The sequence below is a fragment of the Tenrec ecaudatus genome, chromosome 5, assembly GCF_050624435.1.
Source record: "Tenrec ecaudatus isolate mTenEca1 chromosome 5, mTenEca1.hap1, whole genome shotgun sequence".
NCBI classification, from domain to species: domain Eukaryota; kingdom Metazoa; phylum Chordata; class Mammalia; order Afrosoricida; family Tenrecidae; genus Tenrec; species Tenrec ecaudatus.
In genome coordinates this window covers 152,417,330-152,436,352 of record NC_134534.1, presented here as the reverse complement: position 1 = coordinate 152,436,352, position 19,023 = coordinate 152,417,330, and the positions used below count along the sequence as shown (strand labels likewise).

The 19,023-nt window shown below is 43.5% G+C and overlaps 1 protein-coding gene across 1 annotated transcript in view; it reads left to right on the top strand.

Annotated features, from left to right (window-relative positions):
* Positions 1-11,419: 11,419 nt before the first annotated feature.
* The window catches only part of ISY1 (ISY1 spliceosome associated protein), a 28,911-nt gene continuing 21,307 nt past the window's right edge, over positions 11,420-19,023 (top strand). Inside the window, exons 1-5 of the mRNA XM_075550103.1 lie at positions 11,420-11,577; positions 15,935-15,957; positions 16,398-16,449; positions 17,659-17,724; positions 17,897-17,939. Of these exons, the coding sequence (XP_075406218.1) occupies positions 11,575-11,577; positions 15,935-15,957; positions 16,398-16,449; positions 17,659-17,724; positions 17,897-17,939 (187 nt within the window). The 5' untranslated portion in view covers positions 11,420-11,574. The remainder of the gene's footprint in view (positions 11,578-15,934; positions 15,958-16,397; positions 16,450-17,658; positions 17,725-17,896; positions 17,940-19,023) is intronic.

Genomic DNA, 19,023 nt, shown 5'->3' with positions numbered 1-19,023 from the left:
TAAATCAGCTAGTCTTCAGTTTTCTGAAGCTTCATTTAACTTAATAGGATTAGTTTACCCAAAACTTGTAGAGTTCAAAGAATAACCAGTACATTGAATACTGCTCCATGAGGATTCAACAACTTGTATTTTTTTTAACCACTTGAAAGTAAGTAAAAATCACACAAAATAACTACAAGATCACAGTAGAAACCTTTATTGAAAATATGAAGTGGGAAACTTCTTGATATCTTCCACTTAGGTTGGTCTACATGCTTCTGAAGATGGTATTTTCTTTAGTGGGTTTCTCTAATGTATTCTGCATTCTTTGGTTTACACCATGTCAAAAGGGGACTCATGTTCCCTTTCAGGGTTTGGGTTTGGGGACCCAAGATTTCTGAAGGGGTGAGGTCGAGGCTATAGGATAGATGATACTTCTGAGATGCTTATGGGACAACCCTTGCCGCCATGAAAGGAACCATTTCTCAGTGTTTAACAGTCTTGGTCTCTGTCATCAGAGTAGTTTTATTTTTTCTTAAACTTCAAGAAAGTTATCAAGAATACTCCCATTGAAGTAACATGAAAGTTGCCTTACCCTGTACTCCCTTGATTGAACTGATTTAGAAAATGACACTGGAAAAGCCAATTTTCGTTGGACCTATTAGTGAAGGTGCCTGTGTTAGTCTGTAGACTAGAGAAAAACCCACAGAAACTCATGTATGAGAGTTTTAGTGTACACTAAGACAACATCCCAACCCAGTGCTGTCCAAGCCAGAGTCCCTCATTAGCCCAATCCATGCAGTCTTCCTGTTTCACAAAACATTGACGCAGGAGGAAAGTAGAATTGGTTAGTGTAAGCCTCAGCGCTGGTAGGGGTCTCCGTGCAGCTGCTCCAGCACCGAGGGCTGCATCAGGGTAGGTCCATGTGGCTTCACAGATGTCTTGCAGGAAATGAGCCTTGCCAGCTGAAGCAGGGAACTGGCTAAGGCTGCTGTACCCTGGTTAGACCATCAGAAAGCAAGACCTAAGAGAGGCCAGGCTCATGGAACCGTACACATCCACCCTTCAGCTAATCCCATGTGTTTATCGGCCAGGTTGGCACAGTAAACCTTAACTAAGTACCTAACAAGATTTAGTAGTTGGTAGAGACGTGTTTAAACCATGCCTTATTTAGAATAAGCCTGTACATGTAAGGGGGTGCTGTCCCACAAAATGAGATTCTCAAAGATAAAAATTGTTTTAGAAAACATTAAAAGTACTCTTATACTAATGGTCAATTCTGCGATTCCATTTGTGGAAATATTTTGGGTGGCTGATAGTACCTCCTTTTTTCCTTCTATGTTAAATCACTGCCCTGTAACCTGCATTCATAAAGTGAGGTCAGGTGAGTAAGGTTCCCCAAACTGGCCCACTGAGATGACTGCGTGAGCCAAGTGCATTGTCATGACTAAAGTAATCCCGTCTGCCACAAACTTTTCAGAACTAAAAAGAAAGCTTGGTTAACTGACCTGGTGAACAAACTCCAAACACACTATCCCCCTCACATTTTTTTTCTTTTTTCACAATTTTTTTTAAAATTGAATTTTCAGGGGGGGGTGTGTGGGGTGTGTGTGTGTGTGTGTGTGTGTGTGTGATATGCATGTGATGCGTGTGATGCACCCGGGGACCTGGAAGTCCAGTAGCAGTACTTTTCTGACTTGCCATCCAACCCCTTCTATCAACTCGTCCAGTGTGGGGAAAGGGTCCTGAGGAGTTGATTGTGCCGTTGTGGAAAATGGGAACAGCGTGGCACAAGGACTTAACTTACCCGCTTGCCTGATGGGGATCAGGAGAGTCAAGGCTCACAGTCCTCCAGCAGGCACATGGTACAGGGTGGGCACAGTCTAGACCAGCGGTTCTCGACCTTCCTAATGTGATGCGACCCTTTAATACAGTTCCTCATGTGGTGGTGTCCCACCAACCATAAAATTATTTTCGTTGCTACTTCATCACTAACTGCTCCTGTTATGACTCGGGTGACCCCTGTGAAAAGGTGGTTTGACCCCCGCCCCAAAGGGCTCACAACCCACAAGTTGAGACTGTTCTAGCATTTAGAGTGAGTCAACAGCTTAACCTTGGATGTCCCTGAGAGCTCTTCAGGGGAACAATCTGATCAGTCCTGGGCATCAGAAGGAAATAACTGCTCCTTGGGTGTGACCGGATTTGGAGAAGGATTTGATTTCTCTTAAAGATAGTCATTAAAGAAAAGAGGCATTTAGTCCCCTAGGGAGTAGCCAGTTGCCTGCCAAAAATCGCTTTATATCAGCATTTTGTGGAGATTTTATTTCTGAATAAGATCATTTTATTCTCTGAACTTTAAGAGAATATAAGATTTTGTCTCTGTATGGGAACTGTCTTTCTCTAGTGCCAGTCTTCCAAGCCCTGTGGTAAAGAGTTTAGAGGTTAGGCATTCCCCACTCCCTTTTGGGTCCTCAGTTTCCTATAAATCCAGCATTTGTTCTGCCCATAGGGGAAAATGTTAGTTTACACATTAAATATGTATACCTGCAGTAAATGCTAAGAAATGAGGTGAGTAATACTGGCTGCGAAGGCTACCAGGTGAGTTTGAGTTGCCTTTGGTTAGTACAGTTAAATACTGCTGGGTCAGTTTTGACACCACGAGCAAGTAACGGCTTGAGTTTGAGCTGCCAAATGTACACATAGCTGCTGATCCTGCATAGTCATATGCCCCCCAGACTGGTTCATCTCTTAATTTTTCTACTCCTACCCCCCAATAGCTGCCTTTGAAGAGATTAGAACCATTTCCTTTTTAAATTAATTTTGTTGGGGGCTCATACAACTCATTACAATCCATGCATACATCCATTGTATGTCAAGCACATTTGCATGTATGTTGCCATCATTCCCCAAACATTTGCTTTCTACTTGAGCCCTTGGTATCAGCTCCACATTTTCCCCCCTCCCTCCCATAGAACCGTTTCCTTGAGTATCTCATCCATAAGGATCTCGGATGAAGTATTGGGCTGCTCATTACAAGGTTTCCACAGTATCTGGCAGCCCCTCGGGGAGAAAGATGAGGCTTTCAGAGCCTCAGAAACCCAGAGGGGCAGGTCCACCCCACTATAGCAAGTGTGCGGAACCTTTTGGGCCAAGGACTATCCGTCTGTTTCTAACATTGCGGGCTGTACTGGTCAAACATTTGATGAACTCATCCCAAATGTGATGGCTGGCATTGCACCTTTCTGGGGAGGGTGTGATGCTAGCCGACATGGATGATGATGTGATGCATGTAGGCTTTCTGCCCCTTCCCTTGTTAAGTTGGAATCAGTCCAACCGACCAGGGGCAGTGAGTTTTCTCCCACATTATCTGTTTCCTCTTATCCCCTGTAGTTTCTGGCCTAGACATTTGGCAGCTTTGTGACAATGTTGTGTCTTTTGTATTGAGCTTCTCTGCAGATTTGATCACTGTGGCAACGTCTCCCAGGTTTTCTTTCTGTAGTGCTACACGTTTTTCTTAGAAATTTACTATGAGCTCTCTTCCCACCACCCGCAAACCAAACTCAATGCCACCCAGTTAGTTCTGATACATCGTGACTACACAACAGAACCAAATACTGCCCAATCCCGGGTCATCTTCAGAATCTGTGCTGTTTGAGGCTACTCTACCAATCCATTCTGTTGGGAATCCACTCCTTTCTTATTGACCTGCTAAGCACCATCTCCAGGAATTGGAGAGAAGTGAGAATTCCACCACTGAACAATCAATGTCTAGAGCACTTGGTCCTTCTTGGTGAAATATCCAAAGTACATGTCGAAATGTCCCCATCCTCACCTCTAAGGCGCATCTCTTGCATAAACGGGGTCACTAGGGGTATTAGTAAGGGGTGCCAGTCACATCCCCACTCTGACCTAGGAGCTCTGTCTTTGGGACAAACTATCATATTGGATAGGGTTAAAGGATCATACAGCCTCCTGGGGAAATAATCCTGAAAAGTACTGCCACCTATCTAGCACCATGAGTGTGGTTTTAGGCCATTCCATTGTTCTATCATGCTAACTGATTCAGGGTAATGGGAAACATGGTAACGACTAGAGAATTTCATGACCATCACATGTTATAAGGGTGATGCCATGAGAGTCCATGGATGGCAGCTTTGTCAGGGTTTCCCTGGAGGGGAGGCAAATATGTTTATCTCGAGTGTTATCCCAAACAGAAAGTTCACTCCTTAAGCAAAGTGTTAGACCCGGGTTGGCTAGAGAAACAGATCCAACATGTCTAAGAGAGAACTTCATCAAGAAGCAGCCCAGCCCAGTTCAGATCAAGTCCATAAGTCTGATATTAGCCCATAAATCCAAGATTAGCCCCCGAATTCCTCTTCAGACGCAGGTAGCACATGTAACAATGCCAAATGCAGGAAGAGCACAGGCTGGTGGGTGGGTGGAAAGTCTTACTGATCCAGTGGTGGTGGAAGCATCTCCAGGGCTCTGGCTGCCATCAGCATGGCTCAATGTGGCTTGTCAACAGGAAAGTGAAGCAGCAGTGAGAGTGTGTCCTGCCTCTCCCTGGAAAGAGAGGGAGTTGCCAGAATCAACATGGAAAGACCCCACTCACAAGGAAGCATCCTTAGGCTGTTACCTGATTGACAGGCAAGGCTCCACCTCTTCTTTATTTAGTGGACATAAAATTATGTAACTACCTCAAGCACTAGTCGTTCCTCCTTCCCTGTCATAAAAACATTTTTATCACATAATTTTGTAACTTTTTCCCAAATAAAGTAATTAGATGTAAAATGCCTTTTTAATAGTTTCTTTTTTAACTGGGAAAAACATTTTTTACTGGCATATAATGTGGTATGAGGTGGGGGACCAGCCCCCCACACTAATAACAGGTTTAGTAGGCACAATTGTATGCTTGATATATGTATTTGTGTGTGTGTGTATATTAATTAAAAGTCATCAAGAGCATGAGAGATAATAGAGATATTGCAATAATGGAGTCAGGTATGTTTCATGGTAGCATTGCTCACCTCAGCCCCACTTGATGGTCCACGTGGAGAGAGGGGAAAGGGAAGGAGGGCAAGGGAACAAGGGTGCGAGGATGGAAAAGGAGAGGAGGAGCCGAGCTGAGCGAGAGAGCTCTTGCTAACCCAGACCTATATACCTTTGGGGGCGTGCCAGCCCACTAATTACAGGTAAAGACATACTTCACAGGAAGGGGTTGTGCTATAGGTAATACAGTAACAGAAAGGGGTGGTCTAGGAGTATACATGCAATAGGAAGAGAAGGGATTGGGGGTATGCATGTGATAAGATGGGCGGATCCTAGATTTAAGATAGCAGCTTCCTAGATTTAAGATAGCAGCTTAACTTTGACCTGTTCTCTGGATCTCCATAGGAACCATTATCAGTAGGGTGTGAACTCCCACCTACAGGGACCAAATCAATGTCCATTGTCCTTCACAGTCAAGAGTGGGGCATACTCCCTGGTGACTGTCTTCAGGGAGGATGTCTGTAAGCATCTGACCTCCCCCCACAATATAATTCACATACAATTCCATAGTTCAATCACATCAAGAAGAGATGTACAGTCATAACTACAATCAGTTTTAGAACATTTTCTTTCTTGTACTCAGCATTATAAGCTCTCCATTTCCCCCCAGTATTCCCTGTCAACACCCCCCACCTGCCTCACCACCCACCCAAGGAATCACTCGTTGCCCTCAGAGCTGGCTGTTGGTCTTAAATCGCTGAACTTGTTAGCAGTCCAATGTGTAGCCACTAGACACTGGTAGTGTCATTGGTTCAGCCAGTGGTGCTTACAACACTTGAGAAAGGGAAACCTTACGAGGATAGGACAGCTATGAACTGAAATACTATAGGAATCCTTGACTTGTGCTCATTACACTCTTAAGTGACACTACACAAACAATAAGGACACTACACAAACAATAAGGGCTGGTGATAGGCCAGTCTTCCAGTAACAATGAGCAAACTTTTGTGTCCATCTTTTTGCCTTTATTAGGTATTTCCTGGAAGTGGGATCATAAAACACTCTTTTGCATTTGGACTTAATTAGCTTAGCATAATGGTCTTAAGATTCATCCATATCAAAGCTTGGTATCAGAACATTTCCTGATATTTCACTACATGTATAAACCACACTTTGCTTAACAATTCATCTGTTGATGGACTGTTGTAGGCACATGAACACTAAAGGTATCGCTGGTAAAGGCTCAGGAGAAATTGAAAAACACGTCACAGGAAACGGAAGTAAAAGGGATCCTATAGAGTGGGGGGAAATGCGCTGAGTTGTGTCCTCTAGTCTTACAGACACAGACCTTGTCAATGTGGGCCTTTCCCTGAGATTTCTGCCTGCTTGCCACTTTCGTTGCATGTAGAAAAATGTAAGGAGAACCGTTAAGCAGAAGAAATAAGGACGTGGTGATTTGGGAATTCCCAGCTAGTGACAGTTTTTCCTGCTGTGTTCTTCCCTTCCCTGCCCTCGTTAGCTGAACTGTGTTCATGTGAGATTTCCACTCAGCCCAATCAAGGTATTCTAAGAGTTTTCTATCATCAGCAGTGCTCTAGTGCCTGCCCATGGTCTGATTCCAAAGCCATTTGCACACCTTTAGGTATCTGTCAAAGTGGCATTCTACTTTGGAAGTACCCAAGTCTGTATGCTTCCTCTTGGCTAGAGGTTTGGCAACACTGTCTTTTTCATTAGTGCTGCGTCCTGATGATGAACTTCCCAGAGAGGAGTAGGGATTACATGACAGCATCTTTAGTCATGTGGGGGCACAACCGACCCCTCACAACTATCACAGATTCGGGAGGCGCAATGCTACAGTTATGACATACAAAGACTATAGTAAAGTCATAGAGAATAGGAGAGAAATAGACATTTCATGGTAGCATGCTCACCTTAGCTCCTCTTGGTAGTACATGTGGAGGTGGGAGACAGAGGGCAGGAGAGGGCACTGAGATTTATTTCTATATATCTTTGGGGGCATGAAAGCCTCCTGATTACAGATAACGACCTACATCATAGGAAGGGAGTGTAACATAGGCAATGTAAGCAATAGGAGGGGGATGACCTAGGGGTGTACACACAATAGTAAAAGGAGGGAAGAGGGGTACATAAGTGGCAAGATGAGCGGACCCTAGACTCAATGTGGTAGCCTAACCTTGGTCATCCTTGAGTGGTCCTGATCTGATCTTGCCTTCCGGCACTCCTTCAAGGGAACAATCACTGTCCTTATCAGAAGGGAGTGGGCCCTATGTAGTGGGCCAGACTATACAGTCTGGTTGCTCTAGATGGCTGATAACCCTTAGGGAGAATAATCTTTAATCTACTTTCGATGACCTAGTGTACAGTCATTTACCATGTGTAGCAAGGAGCATCTTGGGTTTGGTATATATTTGGGGGAGACACCTTGGGAGAAATTTTTCTGTAAGCCACAGTTATGGCTTGGCTTTCTGGGAAGAGCAACCAAAGGTGCCTTGGACGAATGGCTGAGCAATTTACTTCCAAATGATCAACAGTTGTGAAAACCCAAAGCAGTTCTCTGCACACACAATGCAAAGACCCCATGGGGACAAGCAATATAATCTTCAGTCCAATGATTTAAAAGCTAGTCATTGTTTACAGCCTTCTGAAGACCTTGACCCTGGCCTGGTGGACTACATTGGGGTTTAGTTTAAGCCTCATAATCGAGAACGTCACATTGCCCTATTCTAACGACTTTACCAGCAGTATCACCTGTCAAATGACAGTTTTGTAAGGCAAAGATTGCAGGTTCACAAATAGAAGGAGATAAGAGAACAGGAAGGTAAATACTATTTTACGAGTTCCACAGCAAAGGAACATGTATGTTAACAGGCTATATCAGTCATTGAGGGCCGCAGAGCTTGGAAGTAGTAGAAAGTGTGCAGGATCCAGGCTGAGAGTAGAGCCCGGCACGGGCCTGGCACGGAGTAAAATGAAGGGAGACAGGTAGAGTGCTGCTGTAAGCCAGAGGAATGGCATGGACAAAGGCAGATGAGTGGAAGCAGAGAAAGTAAGACCATTTAGCAAAATGGAGCAAGAGAAATGGTGTAATTGGGATGTTCTTGGTTGCAAGTATGAGGAAATCTGCCCCTTACTGTCTTCAGAAGTAATTAATTTGGATAATAATTAAAATTATTATCAAATAAATTTTGATAATTGAAGATAATTAATTTGGGTTCATATAACAAGTTTACTACACTTGATCTTGGCCCAGCAGGGTTATTAACAGAAGGTATAATAGCTGAGTGAGCTTGAGGCCAAATGTCATTGAGCAACTCAATGTCTAGGAATCCTAAAGTGACTGGCATCCAGCAGGAGACTGTTGGAGCATTGCAAACAAGCCTTGAGGCTTTGCTGGGGGGCTTGGCATCAATCAGCATGCCTATGGAGATGGGATAGACTGATGAAGTCCAACGCTCCTGTTCCAGGGGATTGGAGGTCCCCAGAATGTGAGCGTTTCCACATGGCCATAGTGGGCAGGGGAAATGGATAAGGGGGCAGGGGGTGGACAATCCACATGGGTAATACCTCTTGAATCCTGGTATCAGGGACATCTGCATCCTTTAAGAAGCTATTTGAGGAGCATAATCCTGCCTTTTGGAACCAGCTATATAAAGTTCTGCTTATAAGTTATATAAACATAAGTAGAGATTATACTTTTTCCTCCTTTAACACGCACCCTCCCAACAAAAGACCCTCAAATGCAGTGCCTTAAAAAATGTAAGTTTATTTCTTATTTGTCAGAATTAAGTGTTCCAAGGTCTGAGCAGGACTTTAACATGCTTACATTTCTGAGTTCAAGGTGGCTGTTTCTGGGCTCACATTCCTTTAGCCCAGAGGTGGAAAGGCCAAGGGGAAGCTAGACCTTAAAAATTTTTATGACATGCAACATTTGATTCAGTGCCCACAGTTCATTATTTAGTTAACCACCCTTCACTACCTGAGAGGTGAAAAAAAATGTAGTCCCTAAGAGGGTTAGGAACTTGGTGGTACAGTGGTTACTCTTTGGGCTGCTAACTACAAGGTCAGCAGTTCAAAACCACCAGTTGTTCCGTGGGAGAAAGAGAGGGCTTTCAACCCTAGTAAAGTGTTAGTGTAGGAAACCCACAGGGGACGTTCTAACCAGTTCTATAGGGTCGCACTGGCCCTGCTCAGAAAAACAGGCCATTTCAGAGGGAGGGGATGAGTCCGTAAAAGCCCAACTCCTAAGTAAATGGCGTGGGGAATGAAGGGGTTCTAGAAGCCCGCCAGCTCCAATTTCTGAGAACATGAGCCCTTTAAAACCTCCCTGCTAGTCTAATTATAATCAGTAATTTTGTACCCAACGCGGTACATTGTTTTGCATAACATTTGTTATTTTAAAGGGGAAACCGATGATAAGGATCTACATGTGACCTCCTCCCTGGGGGCCGGACAACAGAACAGTGAGTGACCAGATTTTAACCTTGGTAAAGCAGGACCCTATTGACTGGGCGGGGAGGAGGGTTCTTGATTAAAATTTTGGTCTATATGGAGCAACAAAAATTTTCATAGAACGCAAAAATAGTATTGTAATATATTTTAAAAATTTCAACATAAGTACAATTTACAAATATAATACATTAAAATTATGTATAGTATTATTTTATTCTTTGGCATATTTCTCATTTGAGTGAAACTTTTTAGTAGATTGCTGTCATTTAAAAGGTCATGAAATTTTTCACAAGAATTTGTTAAATTATATTTTACACATAAAATGGCTTTCAGCTCTCTCGCTGGTCTCTCCCCCCTCTCTCCTCAACTCCCTCTCCTCCCCTTTTTCCTTTCCCCCTTGTCCTCCTTCCCTCCCCCCTCTCAAAAAAAAAAATAAAATGGCTTTCAAAGTCTCAACACTTAATTGTAATTTTGCTGATGTCCACACTTTATTTACCGTAGAAAAAACGCGGTCAGTCTCAGTATTAGTTAGTTCCTGGTAAGGACAGCGCGTATTCCACAATTTTTAGTGCATTATTGTATGGAACATGGTTTGTTTCAAAATGATGAAATATTTCTAACCATTTGTTCTCTATTGTGATTTTTGCTGATACCCAAGATTTAACCTTTTCCTTATCAATATATATTTTTAATAATGATACCTAATTAAAAAGATCATTTTTGGAAATATTACTATATGGGAAACTTTGAGTAATATGATCAAATGATTTTTGCACATCATTCCAATTAAGTTCTTGTTTTAATGTAACCCAATGAAAATGTTCAATATAATTGTAATGTACCGTCTACTCTTCTAAATAATCTATTCATTTACTATACAACTTTTTAACGTGATTCATGATATCTGCACGATTTATTGCACCTTGTTCTAGCTGACTTATACTATTATGGATAGTTAATGGAAGAAAATTATTTTCTAACTGCTCTTGACACTTAAAATTTTAAATTAACTTAATTTGTTACTTCGATTACCAAAATTTTATCACCTTCAATACGTTTTATAGCATTTTGAAAACGAGCTGCTTGATTGTGTACAAACTCTAGCCAAGTTTTTGAAGATTCCTTTTTAAAAAAACTCTTCTAAAATTCTAGGACAATTATCCTGTGAAAGTAGGATCGCACATTTTCAAAATTCTTTTGACAGCTGGCAAAAGAGCTAACTAGCGCGTTTTACTGTAACCAAATATTTTGATATTCGACTTCCGTAGTTTCACAAAATTCTTCAAGATTTCAACGCGGACAGTGTATATATAGAAATAAGAATGTATTTTAATAACAATATTTTCCACATCTACGGGCAGCAAATCAGCAGCTGTTTGAATGGCATTATGTTATGTATTATGTATACCCCTTCCCGTTCTCCCGCTGTTCCCTAGCTTGTCGTGTATTCTTCCCAAAAATCGGGACGTTTTTAAAACGCCACGGGACGCGGGGCAAATTGTTAAAAATCGGGACGTGGTCACCTTATGTAACCCAGCCCAACAGGCGTTTCAGACTTCCCAGCTGCAAACGCAGCTCCCCACCAGGCTCCGGGCGCTGGTTCACGCAGGCGCGTGGAGGAGCCTCTCCGCGAGCCCCGGGGGTTGTCGCCGCGTCCAAGGACCAATCGCATCCAAACGCAGGCCCCTCCTCTTACAAAGAGGGCTGGTGAGGTACCCGGCCTGGGAAGTGCAAGCTCACGCAGCCCCACACCACGGCCTCGGACATCGTCGCTGTTCACGTCAGAAAGAGCTCTTGTTATCGCGAGAGTAAGAGAGACCTCCTGGCACCGAACTGAAGAAACGTCAGGGCCGCCACGCAAGTGAGATTTTGCCTAAGCCCCGCCCCCCACGCAGGCGTGCGACGTGGTGACGTACAGTTACTCCCGCAAAGTGGCTCGCAACTGAATCCCAGCGTTTCCTTTCCTGCTTCCGGTCCTGCCCTTCACTTCCGGTCTTTCCATTTATACTTCCGACCTAAAGGCCGTTTTCTGCGGAGGCGTAGTCTTCAGTTCCAATCAGGGCCGCTTCTGCTCCGGCCTGCGGCGTTCCGGAGTTCCGGGCCACGCGGCCCTGGGGCGGCGCCCTCTCCCGCACCATGGTGAGTGGGGGAAGGAAGGGATGAAGGGAGGGCGCCCGCTGGGGCGGCTCCTCACCCTTCTGGGTGCTGGTCAGCCCCGGGACAGTCCTGTACGGCCGCTGGCCGCAGGCTTGTCGGTAGCGCGGGAATTCTCTTCCTGCCTCGTTGTCGATGTTAGGAAATTGTAGCCGGATACTGGAACCTTGAGGCTTGCGCTTTACCGTCTCGGACAGTATTTGAGTGCCTTTACACTACCGATGCTACACATCATTACAGGACTAGGAAGTCTCGTTTGCCCGCCGGAGACGGCGGTGGTTTCGAACTGCTGGCCTTGCGGCTAGCATCCCAACCGCACTCACGAGGGCTCCTTACTGTTTACATTATCAAAAAGGGAATTGAGGCTCTGAGACACCCGAGGGCCCTCCCGGAGTCATGGTGCTGAGAGTGGGCCGAATTATATGACCCCGAGTCTCAGTGGAGGTGAAGACCCGCTGTGACTTTGTTTCTGAAGTTATTTGATTTAATAATACCCTAATTTAATAGATGACCTGTTGTCCATCTTCCCCTAACATTATAAACCTCTTGAGAGGAAGATCTGTTTGCCCTTGCATCTTTAATGCCTTGACATATTGCCTCGTTGTGGGATTTTTAAAAAAAGTATTGGGGGCGCTTACAGCTCTTAGCACAATCCATCCGTCCATACATTGTGTCAAGCACTTTTGTAAATATGTTGCCGTCATCACTTCCGAAATAATTTTCTTTTTACATGAGCCCTGGGTATCAGTGCCTTATTTTTTCCTTGCCCTCCCCCACTCTCCCTCCCTCGTGAACCCTTGATAAATTATTATTTTCATACCTTACATTGCCAGCTGTCTCCCTTCACCCACTTTCCTGTTGTCTCCCCTCCTGGGGGGGGTGTTATATGTCCATCATTGTGATTGGTTCCCCCCTTCTCCTGCCACCTTGTAGGACTTTGATAACTAAAGGAATTGCAGAGAGATGAGAAAAGGTATTCAGTGTTTGTTTTGCATTGAGCCATTGAAGAGGCTAATTTTTTTCCCATATAAATGAATGGCTTCACATCACTATAGATTATAAAAGGTTTCATAGAAGTGTGCTCTCCTGGATGGGGGGGGGCAAGGGAGGGATCCTGTACAACCAAACACCTCAGGGGATGTGATGCCTTGCTGTGGAGGCTTAAGGTTATGATTTCCTGAGACATCCCAGTTAATTGGCCTAATAATGACTGGTATTTCTGTTTTACCTCCTAGTTCATAACAGAGAGCCTATGGTCCTAAAGCTTGCAAGACACAATTGATGTCTATGGCAGTGGAGGAACAGGAAGGAGAATCAAACAGAGGAAAGGAAGAAAGGACTAGAGGAGTGTTAGGTTAATGACCTCCTTGAATAACAGCCTCCTTTGCCACGAGACCAGAACTGGATGGTGCCTGGCTGTCACTATTGAGCACTTTGATCAAGGAATCGATAGAAGAATTCTGATCAAAAGAAGGGAAATGCTGAACAGAATTTCACTTTTCATGGGTTCCAGACTTCCTAGAAGCTGGATGAACCCCTGAAATGATTTCTCTAAGATAATCTTTCAGCCTTAAATAAATAGAGCCTCTGAAATCTTAAAACCAAAAGCTATTTTAACTGAACCAGTAAAAGCGTTTGCTATGAGCATTAGGGGCTTGTAAAAAAAGATCTCTATGGGGTCACGTTGGCAACAGTAGCAGTCATGCAGTTTGTCCCAGTGCCGGTTCATGAATAAATAGGAACCTTAGGGGTAGTGAGCATATGTTAATGAGGGAGGAACAACTCCGAAAGGAGGGTGAGATTGATCATACAGTTAGAAAATGAATCAGTGAGTGGGACTTCTAGAAACTTGGAATTGGTGTCTGCCTTGATGTGTGTATTGTCAGCAACACTGGTTGCTCTCCGGGAGTTCATTCTGACTGGGAGACTGCGGGACCGAGGAAAACTGCTGCACGGTTTCCAAGGCTGCAGACAGTCACTTCTTTGTCTTGTGGAGCTATGATGGGTTCAAACCCCGGACCCTACAGTTAGCAGCTGAGTACTTTAACCACTGCACTACGGGGCTCTTTCTCAACAACAACAAAACCCTACATAGGGATTATAGTGGTTCAGTCCAATTGTACATGGTACCATGGATCAGGAATCCACTGCATGGCAATGAAACACTGTAGCAGCATCGTGTTAGAGAAGGAGAAACATTTAATTAAATATATAAAACAGACTTTAATCAACAATTGCATAATGTATTAGAATTCTCTAGAGAAACAGCTAATAAAATATATGAGTATGTCTGACATACTTCAGTACTGTGTGCATTGTGTGTGTGTGTGTGCATCTATATGAGGAGGCTTTAGAAAGTTCGGGGAGGGATGGAATTAAAGATGATGGGAGAAGAGAGATACTGTGTCACAAGAAGCTCACCAGGAAGCCAAGGACAAGGACCTCCCACAGCAGACCCAGAGAGAAAGCCGCCTTCTAGAACCAGTGTCCTGAATTCAATCTGGTAGCATTTTAAACTCTGATAAAACTAATTTCTGTTTGTTATAGAAAAAAATAAAAGACACCAGAATTTTCCAACAAACTTTTTGAAACCCATTTGTGTATATGGACGTGCTGGGATAGATAATTTGTTGCAATGGCCACACAGATTTTAGGGAATATTTGGGATTAGGGGAGCACATTAAGGACTTTGATAGGTTACCACAAGTCAGGATCAGCAAGCAATAAGGATATAGCCAGTGGTCCATAGCAATGCCTCTCCTGAGCCAGCAGCCAAGTCTCTCACCAGTCCTCAGTCTCAGCCACGGGGTCCCTTTGCCTTTGTCTCCATGGGCCCGAATGCAAGCCTGCTTGTCTGTCTGGCCCACAGATCCACAGTGTCCTAACAGATGAGGGGAAGCTGTCCCACGGTCTTGGTGTTGGTCCTCGGAGTCTCTGTTCCACAGTTTCTGATGCACCTGGTTTTGGTGATCTCTGCCACTTCAGACAGATGTCGTGGTGGTTAGATTCCAAATGGTCATGTGTGGTTTTTGTTGTTTTTTTTTCAAGTATCCCGAATAGCTCTTATTGAGACATGGCTTTGATGGAAGTGTGGTTTGTCTTCAGAGGATCATACCCCCAAGGAAAACAACCAGAGCTTCTTGAATGGAGAGTGAGAGTTTTACTACTGGACTGCCACCTCTCTCTCTCTTCAGATCCATAGATAGAGCTTACTTCAATGATTGTCAGGGACTTATAGCAAGACAACATGTTGGCAACAGAAAGAGAGCAGGGTGCAAGTAGAATTTTACTGCCATGCCTATTTGAAATCTAGAGACAGAACACACCCTAAGGAAACCCCTGATTCTTTCTTTTCTCCTGCTTGATTATATTACCTTATGGAAGAACTAGTATCATGTTTGGTCAAATCCCTGGGAATAATAGTCTAGCCAAGTTGATAGAATTAATCTCCAAAAGAGGGAAGACACAACCTTAGCCTTGAAGATGACAGCTTCCGTGGGAGAGCCTCTCTGATTTACTCCGTAATAGATATCATGTTTTATCCACTAAATATTTGTCGAGTTGAAAAGGAGGGTAAGAAAGGAAACTTAAATTGTACTCACTTAAAAAAGAAATCATCTTGTTTACTTTGAATCAGGTAGGGATTTTACATTTGGTACTTATTTTGCTGAGTATCTGTCTGCTAGCTATATGGCTGATAGTTTCATGTAGTCTCATTCAATCCTTGCGACATTCCTGTGGGATAAGAAACAGAATCCCTGGTGTAAGATTGGAACACTGAAGCTGTAAGACACCACGCCTCAGGGATGTGGCAGAGCAGGGGATAGAAATTCACGTTCCTACCACGGCAAGTACTCCTCCTACTCACAGCTCAAAGGACGTCCTCTGACGGTGGTGGTACTAGTGTGGCACTACTTACATACAACTCATCTTGTGGAAGCCAATCCCGAGGCCCCCCCCCCCCCCCGCCAGATCCTGCTGCTGGGGAAGAGACAGGCGGCAAGTACCATGGTTGGTACGAGCCCAAGTGAAGGGCCCTTCCCCACAGGTAAGGAGTCAGAAAAGGACTTTCTGAGGGTGGGGGTGGGGTGGTGACTCCGTTCAAGGATGGAAGATGAATAGGACTTGTGATGTACAAGGGCACAAGTGGCTGCGAGAGTAAAAATTTTAAGAGTGTAATAAGGTCATAGACTTGACCTTCACATGCTGTTCCCTAGTTTCTAGACTGGTTCAAACATTCTGTTTATGAGTGTGTCTTTGTAAACCTTTTCACTGAAAAGTAAATGGGGGTGGGGACGACCTGAGATTTTAAACATTGACATTTTTCATTCCTCTCTCCTAGGCTCGAAATGCAGAAAAGGCCATGTAAGTATCAACTGGCTTTTGGAAGTAAAAAAATTTTTTTTGCAAGTAAATTTTATAGGAACATACTATGTACCAGGGAGTGTTTTTCAGTATTAGAGTTTTTGGTGTATGACCCCTTGGGGAAGCAGTTTCTCTTCTATATGTATTAAAATAGCATTCCCGCATTTGCCCGTTGGTTTCTCTAATCCGTGTTGCCTAGTTTTTAGGCTGTTTTGTGGTCTGATGAGTGGAGTGGTCCACCGCGCTTGCACACAACTGGAAGTCGAAGAGGAACTGGGTATTTACGGACACGGATGGCTTGTAAACCCTACTTCTTTGTGTCCTTAACCAGCCGTTATCACGGTGTACATCTGAAGGACTTTCAAGATGGCCACGAGTTGTCTCTAGGGGATAAGACATCTGTGAGCAGAATCTAATGGCATCTTTTCTGTCCCTGGTAGGACGGCCTTGGCGAGGTTCCGCCAAGCGCAGCTGGAAGAAGGAAAAGTGAAGGTTGGTGCATAACTTCCTCATGAATCGTAAAGTGTCAAAAACGAATTCAATAGCACTCCCTCCTGAGGAGACTTGGAACTCCAGCTCTGACTGCTGCTTGTCTGTGCTTGCTGGCACTCTGCACACTTGAGTTCCAGGAGTTCTGCCCCCCGGCTGGGGCACTGTGATCCCCTGGCTGTTGCTTCCTTCTTTCATTGCTGGCACATAGTTGAGTCCTCTGTTACCCCAGCTTTGCCTTACACTGGCTATTAGTCAGTGAGTATGATGTGGGAGCAGCTCTAAGCTGAAAGTAGTAGATAACTCATGGAGACTTAGCCAGGCTAGGGATAATATATGATATTCTTTGCCTACCTGCCTTTTAAATTTATACACACACCTGTTTATGCTGTAGCTCAAATGTTTTTAATTATGAAATGTTTCAAACAAAAATACAGAGGATGTTATAAAGACGCCTCTGAACACAGACTTACCATTTACCTTCAATGATTCAACTAACATTTTTTATTAAAGCAAATATTCATAGAAAACTTGGAAAATGAAGAAAAGTAAAAAGCAGGGGGAAAGCCTCTTTCATTTTCACTATCAAAAATAACCACAATTATTAACATTTTCTAGGTATTCCTTTGCAATGTTTTTACTTATGTGTTAGTGTAGGTGTCTGTGTTCTAACAGCTATTCCACTAAATACAGTTTTATATCTTTTACTTTAAGTAAAGCAAATATGTGTTCTAAAGGTTAATAGCTATCATTTTTTAAGGTAGTATAAATAGTTCATGTAGTAGATAGAATGTAGTTTATTTAGCCAGTTCTCAGTAGTATAGAAGAGAATCTCCATATACGTAATAGTTAAACATCCAAGTTGCCTCAAGTATAGGGGCCCTGTTCACTGTCCCTCAGACCCGTTGGAGGGCCTGAACAAATTCCTATGCACACTGCACATCTTTTTTTGAAGTGAAAAAACAAATGGGACAAAAACACCCGGCGGGCCGCATGTGACCCACAGGCCGTAGTTTGAGGACGCCTGATACGGATGCTTTTGTCTCTGGTTCTTTTCCTAAAGAGGAATCGTAGCTTGTGATTTAGGCTTGATCAGAACCCTCTGGAACTGAGACTTCAGCTGTGTGCAGACCAGGTGTGAACCAGGTGTGAGTGTTGCAGAAAGCTTGTTTGCCAGCGCCGGGGCAACACATGTGTCTTGCTTCTCCCTAGGAAAGACGGCCCTTTCTTGCCTCTGAGTGTACAGAGCTGCCCAAAGCTGAGAAATGGAGACGGCAGGTATGTTCTGGGTAAATCTGATCTTTGTAGAAATTATGTCTCTGATTTAATTTTCTTACCTGTTTAAACCAAAATTCGAACTATTTTTAGCTACTAATTTGGAATTACATTTTTATATGATTTTAGGAATATTAAAAAGTCATAATTTTTTTAACCTTTTTTTATTGAACAGATTATTGGAGAGATCTCTAAAAAAGTGGCTCAAATCCAGAATGGTAAGCTGACCTTATCTCGTTAAAGTGCTTGCTTCTCAAGTTCATCATTAAGTTACCAGGAAGGACATCTAAGACCTGAAAGCACTCTCGATCTGTGTAGTACAGTTGACATTTTTACCGCACTTACTAAAAGCAGAATACATTCTTAAAAAGTGCACATGGGACACTCATTAAGATAGAATGTATCCTGAACCGTACACTGTAAGGCATGCAGACAGTTTTCCTATTTATAACAGAATTGCCCAGGAATCAATAACAGAAAAACTACTAGCAAATTCCCAAGGATTTGGAAATTTAACCACATACTTCTAAATAATCCATGTATCAAAAAGGAAAGTCAAATGAGAAAGTACTTTAAATTGTTTGTGAATGAAAAACCAATAACATCTCAAAATTTGCAGAATGCAGCTAAAGCAGTACTGTTTAGATGATCGATAGCATTAAAGTATTAAAAAATAAATGTCTCAAATCGATAACCTAAGTATCTAACCTACAAACTAGAAAGGAAAGTAAGTTAACCCCAGTGCATGTACAATGAAGGTGATGGCAGAGAGAAGGTCAGAAGTCAATGTGGCCAGGTTTTCCTCACTGGCTGCTGGTTTCCAGCTGCTGGCCTCGCATAACCACTCTGCCACCAGCAAATCAGAAAGATCAATGACGTTGATAGGCTTCTAGCCAAGAAGGATCGAGGATACAAATTACCCAACATCAGGGAAGAAATTGGGACCAGCATCTCAGGCCCTAAAAAGATAGTCAAAGGGACCAAATCCACTGCCATCGCATCGGTTCCAGCTCACGGAGAACCCGCCGAGGGTTGCAAGGCCGGGACTGTCTGGAGTGACTGGTCGTTTGAGCGGCCCACCTTTTCATTAGCAGTCCAAGGGCTAATTAGGGAATATTATTAACAGCCGTATGCTCATAAATTCACCAACTTGGACGACAGGGACGAATTCCTTGAAGGACACAAGCTACCAACCCTGACTCAAGGAAAGTGGTTCTTAATTGGAGGCGATGTTACCCCTCAGGGGACATTTGGCTGTGCCTGGAGAAGTTTGGGGTGTAACAGTTCAGGAGTGGAAGGGAC